Below are 10410 nucleotides of genomic sequence, written 5' to 3'. Positions count from 1 at the left end.
GGAGACTCGCTTGAGCCCAGGAGTTGGAGGTTGCTGTGAGCTGTGATGCCATAGCACTCTACCCAGGGGGACAGCTTGAGGCTCTGTCTCAAAAAAACAAAAATTTCTCTTTAGTGCTTGCTTCAGTAGCACATATACTCAATTTTTTTCTTTCTTCTTGATTCAGTTTTGGCATGTTATTTGTTTCTCAAAATCCATCCATTTCTTCTAGGTTAACCAGTTTGTTGGCATATAAATGTTCTTAAATCCCTTATGACCCTTTTGTTTCTGTGACATCCATTGTAATGTTTCTCTTTTTGTTTCCATTTTATTTATGTGTATAAGTCTTCTCTCTTTTTTCCCTAGTGTAGCTAAGGGTTTTTCAATTTTGTTTTTTTTTTTTTCAAAATAATTCCTCTTAGTTTTGGTTTATTCCTATTGTTTTTCTTTTCTGTATTTGATTTACTTTTCATCTAACTTTTGTTCTTCTAACTTTGAGCTTAGTTTTTCTCTTTTCTTCTTTTCCTAGTTCCTAATGTAAAGTCAGGTTGTTTATTTTATATTTTTCATCTTTTTAAATATAAGCATTTATTGCTATAAACTATAGCAATATATCTTATATGTTATCGTGTTATGTTTTCAATTTTATATGTTTCAAGATATTTCTTAAATTCTCTTTTGATTTTTTCTTGTATCCAACAGTCATTCAAGAATGGGTTATGAGGCTAGGCCCTTACAGCTGTAATCCTAGCCCTGTGGAAACCCAACGCAGGTGGATTGATCACTTGACCTCAGGAATTAGAGACCAGCCTAAGCAAGAGACCCCATCTCTCCTAAAAGTAGAAAAACTAGCCAGGTGTGGCGACAGGCACCTGTAGTCCCAGCTATTCAGGAAGCTGAGGCAGGAGGATCACTTGAGCCCAAGAGTTCGAGGTACCTGTGAGCACTCTAGCCTGGGTAACAGAGTGAGACACTGTCTAAAAAAAAAAAAAAAAGAATGTGTTGTTATGCAGTTAGATAAACTATATAAGTTCTAATATTCGATAGCAGGATAAGGTGTCCATAATTAGCAATGATATATTGTATATTTCACGGTAACTTGAAGAATTGAAATGTGCCCAACCCAGAAAAGAGAAGTACTTACGTAAGATGATGTATTATTTAGTTTCCACATATTTGTGAGTTTTCCAGTTTTCTTATTGTTATTCATTTGTAGTTCCAATAGGTTGTGGTTGGAAAAGATACTTGGTAAGATTTAAATTTTCTTAAATTTGTTAAGACTTGTTTTGTGACCTGACCAGCAATCTATCCTGGGTGTGCTTGAAAAGAATGTGTATTCTCCTCCTATTGGGTAGAAAGTTGTGTATACACATATATATATATCTGTTAGGTCCATTTGGTCTATTTTATTGCTCAATTCTTCTGTTTCTTTATTGATTTTCTGTCAGGATGGTCTAACCATTATAGAGAGTGGGGTATTGAAGTCTACTCTTATTATATTGCTATCTATGTATCGGTTCAGATATGTCAGTGTTTGCTTTATATATGTAGGTACTTTGATGTTGGGTGCATATATATTTATAATTGTTGCATCTTCTTGGTGAATTGACCCTTTTGTTATTATATAATGACCTTATTTTTCTCTTGTGATAATTTTTGACTTAAAGTCTATTTTTTCTGATGTAAGTATGGCCACCACTGCTCTCTTTGGTTACAATTTACATGAAATATCTTTCTCCACTTCTTTACTTTCAGCCTATGTGCATCCTTAAATCTATCGTGAGTCTCCTGGCCAGCACAGTGGCTAATGCCTGTAATCTTAGCACTCTGGGAGGCTGAGGCAGGTGGAGTTCGAGACCAGCCTGAGCAAGAGCAAAACCCTATCTCTACTAAAAATAGAAAATCTGTCTGGGCATTGTGTCAGGTACCTGTAGTACCAACTATTTGGGAGGCTGAGGCAAGAGGATCCCTTGAGCCCAAGAGTTTGAGGTTGTTGTCAGCTATGATGCCATGGTACTCCACCCAGAGCAACAGAGTGAGATTCTGTCTCAAAATAAATAAATAAATAAATACATTTATAGCTATTTTCCTGTAGACAGCACAGATAACATATAGTTGGGTCTTTGTTTGATTTTTCTTTCTCTTTTCTTTCCCTGATCAGCTACTCAATTCTATTAGATTGGGAAGTTTAGTGTATTTACATTTAAAATAATAATGATTATTGATACATAAGGACTTTTTATTGCCATTTTGTTAATTGTTTTCTGTCTGTTTTGTAGTCTTCTTGTTCCTCACTTCTTCTCTTGCTTTCTTTAAAGTTTTGTGATTTTTGTTCTTAGATTATTTTATCTTTATCTTTTGTGTATCTACTGTACTCTGTGTGTGTGGTTACCATGGGGTTCAAATTGAACACTTTATAGTTATAGCATCTGTTCTAAGCAGATAACTTCAATCACACACAGAAATTCTACAATTTACTCCCCCACATGCAGTTTATATAATTTTTATATTGTTCTCATTGACAAATTTCTCTCATCATAGTTATTACTACTGCTTTTGCCTTTCAATCTATGTACCAGTATTAATAGTGATTTATGGCTCGGCACCTATAGCTCAACCAGCTAAGGCGCCAGCCACGTACACCTAAGGTGGCGGGTTTGAATCCCCAGCCCGGACCTGCCAAACAACAATGACGGCTGCAACCAAAAAATAGCCGGGCGTTGTGGCGGGCGCCTGTGGTCCCAGCTACTTGGGAGGCGGAGGCAGGAGACTCGCTTGAGCCCAGGAGTTGGAGGTTGCTGTGAGCTATAATGCCACGGCACTCTACCCAGGGAGACAGCTTGAGGCTCTGTCTCAAAAAAAAAAAAAATAGTGATTTATACCATCATTATAGTATTATAATATTTTGTGTCTGTCTTTATTTACCTTTAGCAATGAGATTTATACATTCATATGATTTCATGTTATTATTTAGTGTCATTTCATTTCAACTTGAAGAACTCCTATTATAACTTCTTGAAAAGCAGGCCTAGTGAAGACAAACTCCTACAGTTTTTATTTGTCTGTGAAAAATCTTTATTTTCTTTTCATTCTTTTTTTTTTTTTTTTTTTTTTTAGCCAGGGCTGGGTTTCAACCCACCACCTCTGGCATATGGGGCTGGAGCCCTATTCATTTGAGCTACAGGCACTGCCCTTTCCCTTCATTCTTAAAGGACACTTTTTTTGTTGAAAGTGTTTTTTTTCTTTTTCAGTACTTTGAATATATCTTCCCACTCCCTTCTGGCCTGCAATGTTTCTGCTAATAAATCCACTTGTAGTCTTATATGTAACAATTAGTTTTCTCTTATTGCCTCCAAATTATATTTTTGTCTTTGACTTTTGATAATTTAATTATAATGTGTCATACTATAGACTTCTGTAGGACCAACCTATGTGGAGACATTAGGGCTTTACGAATTGAGATGTTCATTTCCCCCCTAAACTGGGGTAAGTTCTCACACATTATTTCTTTAAGTAAGCTCTCTCCCCCCCATCATCCTTTTAACACTTTCATATGTATATTGTTTTGTTTGATGTTGTCCCATAAGTTCCATGTCACTTCTTCACTCTTTCTCATTATTCTTTTGTTACTGTAACTGGATAATTTTAAAAGACCTGTCTTCAAGTTCATTGATTCTTTCTTCTGTGTGATTGAATCTGCTATTGAAAAAAATCTATTGGCTAGGCGCCTATAGCTCAACTGGCTAAGGCGCCAGCCACGTACACCTAAGGTGGCGGGTTCGAATCCCCAGCCTGGGCCCACCAAACAACAATGATGGCTGCAACCAAAAAATGGCCGGGCATTGTGGTGGGCGCCTGTGGTCCCAGCTACTTGGGAGGCGGAGGCAGGAGACTCGCTTGAGCCCAGGAGTTGGAGGTTGCTGTGAGCTGTAATGCCATGGCACTCTACCCAGGGGGACAGCTTGAGGCTCTGTCTCAAAAAAAAAAAAAAAGAAAAGAAAAAAGAAAAAATCTATTGAGGCTGGGCACAATGGCTCACATGTGTAATCTTAGCACTCTGGGAGGTTGAGGCAGGTGAATTGCTTGAGCTCACAGGTTAGAGCAGCCTAAGCAAAAAAGCAAGACCCTGTCCCTACTAAAAATAGAAAAAAAAAAAAAAAGAGGCAAGAAGATTGCTTGAGCCCAAGAGTTGGAGGTTGCTGTGAGGTATGACGCCACAGCACTCTACCTAGGGTGACAGCTTGAGACTCCGTCTCAAAAAAAAAAGAAAGAAAGAAAAGAAAAAGAAAATATCTATTGAGTTTTTCAGTTCAGTCATAATGTTCTTCAGCTCTGGGATTTCTGTTTGGATTTTTCTTATGGTTTTTTTTTTTATTAAACTTCTAATTTTGCTCATGTATTATTTTCCTGTTTTGTTAGTTGTCTGTGTTCTCTTGTAGCTCACTAAGGTTCTCTAAATGATTATTTTTAATTCTTTGCCAAGCTTATCATAAGTCCTCAACTATTTATGGTTGGTTACTGGATTTTTATTAGCTCCCTTTGGTGGTATCATGTTTGCCTAATTCTTCGCGATCTATGTAACCTTGCATTGGTACCTATGCATTTGAAGAAATAAATGTATCCCACTAGGTGTCTGGACAGGCAGGACTGTCCAGTGGTGAAGTGGGCCTGGATCACAGGACTGCTTTAGGGTCCCCTATTTGGGCTTATAGTTAGTGAGATTGTTATGGGGGCACAGATGGGCACAGCTTCTACCAGGTCCCTAGGCGGGCAGGACTGGAGTCAGGTCATAGGTGGCTTCTAGGTCCACATTCAGGTCTAATTGATGGGCCTGTTTCTGGGGACATGGATTGGCATGTTTTCCATCAGTTTCTTGGGCAGAAAGAACTTCCTCCAGACCATGCTAGTGTAGTGCTGAAGCTGAGTGACAGGGCCACTTAAAGGTCCACAGGTTGGTAGCCTACTTCAGGCCTGCCACCAGGATGCAGGACTGCCTTATCAAAGCAGCCATCCTCAGTCCTGGGCTACACTGGGGTTTCTCAACCTCCTACTTGGATCTCAAGGTACCACAAAGACATTTTTGTCCATAGATGGCTGCCAAATTATTTTTTTCTGTAGGTAGATAAGAGCAAGGGACTGCCTATTCAACCAACTCACAGATGTCACTTTCCTGATACTATTTAATTGCTTCCTGGTGATGCTGCTGCTGACGGTCTGTGGCCCATGAGGAACTATCAAAGTCCTAAATGGCTTTCTTCTATGAGAATTTTACAGGAACCCAAAGTAGAAAACTACTGTATTTCACTTGCCTCAGACATAACCTTCTATCCTCTTTCTCCTTCCTGGGGCTTTCCTCCTTTGCATATACCATCCTAACATCTGTCTAGCTGTGATTGTTTTATTTAAATATTGGATCAAAACTACAAGGAAGATATGATGGAGAGAAATTGTTTTATACTCTGTATTCACTTTTTATGCATCTGTAATAATCCCTCCCTACAGGTCTTCTTTGGCAATGTGGACTCATCTGGGATAAAACACAATGTTTTCAACCCTCCAATTATTGCTCAGTACATCCGTTTGCACCCAACTCATTATAGTATCCGCAGCACTCTTCGTATGGAATTGATTGGCTGTGATTTAAACAGTAAGTGCCAAGTCATCCCATATCCTTTCCTCTCCCAACTATGGGTAAAGTGACTAACTTTAAAGTGACTAACTAGTAATCCTGAGACTGAGGGGACGGAGTCCCAGTCTCAGGACGCAGAACTATCAGTGCTGAAACCAGCACAGTCCTAGGCAAAGCCAGGAATTGTTTACTCTCACCAAGGGATTCCCTAGAGGCAACCACCTCCAATAATACTATTAACAAGGAAAATTAATCAAACAGAGCTCAGCAGAGCTGTCCAGAAAACAGGGGTCACATTACAATAACAGAATCTGAATAAAAGTTAATGCTTGAGAAATGATGCCATGATGACAATAGCCCTAGAATATAGGTAGAAGCAGCCCAGTATAACCTAATATGCAGCCTGTTCTTGTGATAACATTATCTATTTATTTCTTTCAGGTTGCAGCATGCCATTGGGAATGGAGAGTAAAAAAATATCAGATGCACAGATTACTGCCTCATCCTACCTCACCAATATGTTTGCTACCTGGGCTCCTTCACAAGCGCGACTTCACTTCCAGGGGAGGACTAATGCCTGGAGACCTCAGGTAAGAGGCAACAGATTTATCATTTAACTGGTCCAGAGAAGGGAGTAGTCATTGGGGAAAAGTAGGTGAATCCCTTGACCATTTCTTCAGAGTTATTTCTGTCAATTGTTATTCATAAAAAAAGTATAGTAGCTAAAGTATATTTTAAAGATAAATATCAGCAATTATTTCTTTCCAGGTTCCTTAGTACTTCCAGAGCTACCCAGTGATTTTTCATTCACCAGATAGCTTTTTTTGGTGGGAATGAACTGTCGCTGTTCCTCCAGGGACTTATTTTAGACAAAATAGGTCACATTCCACATTGCCAAACTTTTTATATGCTACTCAATCTATATGTGGTTCATATATTCATTCAGCTAACATTCACCTATTAAGTGGCTGATGCTGGAAATACAGAGATGAATTATGAAAAATATTGGCCCTCAAGTTGCTTGAAGTCTAATAAGGGAAACTGACAAATCATTAGAATACAGAGTGATAAGTGCTGGTTAAGAAGGGATTTGGGGGCTGGGTGTGGTGGCTCATGCCTATAATCCTAGCACTCTGGGAGGCCAAGGTGGGTAGATTGCTTGAGGTCAGGAGTTCGAGACAAGCCTAAACTAGAGCGAGACCCCACACATACTATAGAAAAACCAAGGCAAGAGGATTACTTGAGCCCAAGAACTTGAGGTTGCTGTGAGCTATGATGCTACAGTACTTTAGTCAGGGTGCCAGAGTGAGACTCTGTCTCAAAAAAAAAAAAAAAAAAAAAGAAGGGATTTGGGGGAGCAAATGGTAATCAAGAGGGTACTAGTTCAACACTGACTTCCCCAGGTGAATAATCCAAAAGAATGGCTGCAAGTAGACTTCCAGAAGACAATTAAAGTCACAGGAATAACAACCCAGGGAGTGAAATCTCTCCTTACCAGCATGTATGTGAAGGAGTTCCTCATCTCCAGCAGTCAAGATGGCCAGCGCTGGACTCTCTTTTTTCAGAATGGCAAAGTAAAGGTATGCTGCTCTCATATGAAAGACAAAAGCAATAAAAACTTTCCTAAAAAAGAAAAATTTTCCTAGAACTTGACATCTAGAAACATAACAAGGTTGATATATGACTAAACTTTCAGGGTAAAATTTACTGAGTACCTATGGTAATAGAACACTGTGAAAGGCATTCTGAGAGAATACAGTGACTCTAAGAAAAAAAGGTAAAATCCCAAGAAAACAGTAGAATAGAACCAAGAGTTAATTCTCCTCACATATGTTGATGTCATTCTAGATAATGGCAAGTATCAGAGGGGTAAAGAAGAATGAGTTATTTGACAAATGGTTAATAATGTTTATATCCTCATCAGCAACCTACATCTCCAAGTCTTGTTGACCTTTAACTTTAGTGGTCTTATTTGAGTCTTCTGGATAATTAAACAAATGATCTGATTAGAATACATGACATAAAGTCTTATCCTGTAAGTAAAATGGGGAATAAATAGTTCATATCTGTGGTATTTTTATATTCCTTTTCACCAAGAAGTAACTATGATGTGGCCCTTATTGATTTCTTTAATCTAGTCTCTTGCCACTTTCCCCTTCGACAAGTTCCATCCATAGTAAGCAATTCTCAGGTCCCTAATTATAGTACATTATATCTCACACCAGGCTTTTATATACATACCATTTCTTCTGCTGAGAACATTTTTCTAGCAATCTCCTGCTCCCCCTTTCACCTGATTCATTCTTTAAGGTTACCTGAGACTTCTGCTTCTAGCAGTTTGGTGGACTAAAGTCTACAATGGATATTATAGAGGAAATTCCTATTTAAAGAAAGTTATATCTTAGTTTCATGCTATAACACAAATGAACTTTGAAAATATGCTAAGTGAAAAGGCCAAACATAAAAGAATAAATATTATATGATTCTACTTATATGAGTACATTAATTAGGGATATACAAAGAAGCAGAACCAATAGGAGATTGGATTTATATATCATCTCATATATGGAATTGGACAATTGCAGAGGCTAACAAGTCCCAAGGTCTTCAGGGTGAATCAGAAAGCTAGAGGTGACTCAGAGGAGCCAATGGTATAGTTCTAGTATGAAGGACAGAAGACTTGAGACTCAGGAGGAGCTAAGATGCTTTAGTTCAAGTCTGAAGTCAAGAAAAAGCTTACTCTTCTAGCTGGGCATGGTGGCGAGCACCTGTAGTCCCACCTACTCAGGAGGCTGAGGCAAGAGAATTGCCTAAGCCCAAGAGCTGGAAGTTGCTGTGAGCTGTGACTCCATGACACTCTACCAAGGGTGATAAAGTGAGACTCTGTCTCTAAATAAAAAGATTACTCTTCTCCTTGATATTTCATGACATAAATACTATGAAGTAAAGTTAATGGTACTTAAATACCATGATATAAATAATGCATCATATGTTTCACAATAAAGGGGTAAGAAAAGTAATAAAACAAAATATAATATATGCATACAAACAAAATAAGGAGGAAATATGATAATAACAATCCTCATTTCTGTAATTGGTCACATGTTCATAGCTGGTATTTATAACTATCTTCTTCCACTACCCATTCTCTTTGCCTTCAGCAAGTACCTCAACTAGTTGTGGTTCTTTACCTAGTAGGGTAACTCAAAAATTTATTCCTGAAGAGCCAGGGCCACTATTAGTCCAACCTGAATTGGGTTGTGGAGGTTTTCCATTGACCTTAATCATGGGTCATAGTAATACTAAGAGAGACTCCAAGGAATCTCCTTTATTCCAGACATACTCTTCCATACCTTTAATGTGGAGTAGGAGTTCAATTTTTCATTGGTGCTTTGGATGAAATACCCCAGGCAACACCATAATTCCCTTCTTTGTCTTTTGATTCAAAAGCATGAGGAACCCAAAGTGGTGAGGCTTCAGTCTTAACTTTCAGGTCAGCATAATATTTGTTGTGTCTCCTCGTGGAAGAATTTCTCCCTCTGGAAGTAAGATCTCTTAGCCAGCAGAATACAAGATCATGTGAATAGCAATTTTTTTTTCTAGTACATCACTAGGGGTAATAGTGAGTGGTGCCACTCCCATTTCCATCCCTTGATTTGTGGACCCATGAACCTTGGCTACAGGAAAAACAACACTATATATCAGCTGATTCAGAAAATATGAGGTCTGACAATTAAGTGTACAAACTTGCCACTGTGCACAAACACAGTGTACAAACCTTGATATATGAGGGTCCCAAAGCTGTGTTTGTGTCAATGTCTGCTAGTACCTTGCTGAGTGACATTCATTATTGTTGTGTGTTTTGTGTGCCACCATAACAATGTTGGATCTTGAATTAGAGCAATGAACAAACATTAAATTTCTTGTTAAACTTGGCTAGACTGGAAGTGAAATCAGGGACACATTAATGCAAGTTTATAGGGATAATGCCATGAAGAAAATGGAAGTGTACAAATGGATTAAATGTTTTCCTGAGGGGAGAGAAAGTGTTACCAAAGAGAGGTCAGGGCAGCCAGTAACAAGCAGAACTGATGAAAAGCTTGCAAAAATTCATTGAATTATGCATCAAAATTGTTAGATAAGCACAGTGGATTGAGGCTGAGGCAAGAGAATCACTTGAGCCCAAGAGTTTGAGGTTAGCACTCTACCGAGGGTGACATAATGAGACTCTGTCTCCAAAAAAATAAAAAAATAAAAGTGAGTAAAAATGCCAGGTACAGTGGCTCACACCTGTAATCCCAGCACTCTGGGAGGCTGAGGCAGGAGGATCACTTGAGCTCAGGAGTTCAAGACCAGCCTGAGCAAGAACTAGACCCCCATCTCTACTGAAAATAGGAAAACTAGCAGGGAGTGGTGGCGGACATCTGTAGTCCCAGCTATTTGGGAGATTGTGGCAGGAGGATCACTTGAGTCCAAGAATTTGAGATTGCTGTGAGCTATGATGCCACAGCACTCTACCTAGGGCAGCAGAATGAGACTCTGTCTCAAAAAACAAATGAGTAAAAGATTTCAACAGGAAATTCTCCACAGAAGATATACAAATGTCCAACAAGCTCATGGAAAGGTACACAACATTATTTGTTATCAGGGAAATGCAAATCAAAACCACAATCAAATACCACTGTGCAGGGGGGCGGAGCCAAGATGGCAAACTGCAGCCAGCTTTTTACAGAAGCTCCTGTCCAGAAGGAGGCTGAAAGGACAGAACCTTAGCAAATTAGCTGATGGTTTGGAGCAGAGAC

The 10410-nt window shown here is 38.9% G+C and overlaps 1 protein-coding gene across 1 annotated transcript in view; it reads left to right on the top strand.

Annotated features, from left to right (window-relative positions):
* The window catches only part of F8 (coagulation factor VIII), a 217711-nt gene that overhangs the window by 186014 nt on the left and 21287 nt on the right, over positions 1-10410 (top strand). Inside the window, exons 23-25 of the mRNA XM_003802734.2 lie at positions 5482-5626; positions 6050-6198; positions 7012-7188. Of these exons, the coding sequence (XP_003802782.1) occupies positions 5482-5626; positions 6050-6198; positions 7012-7188 (471 nt within the window). The remainder of the gene's footprint in view (positions 1-5481; positions 5627-6049; positions 6199-7011; positions 7189-10410) is intronic.

Source organism: Otolemur garnettii, unplaced genomic scaffold, assembly GCF_000181295.1.
Source record: "Otolemur garnettii isolate 467f Iridium unplaced genomic scaffold, OtoGar3 scaffold00259, whole genome shotgun sequence".
Taxonomy (NCBI): Eukaryota; Metazoa; Chordata; class Mammalia; order Primates; family Galagidae; genus Otolemur; species Otolemur garnettii.
Note: the sequence above shows the minus strand (reverse complement) of the source record. Positions and strands in the feature narration are given on the sequence as shown.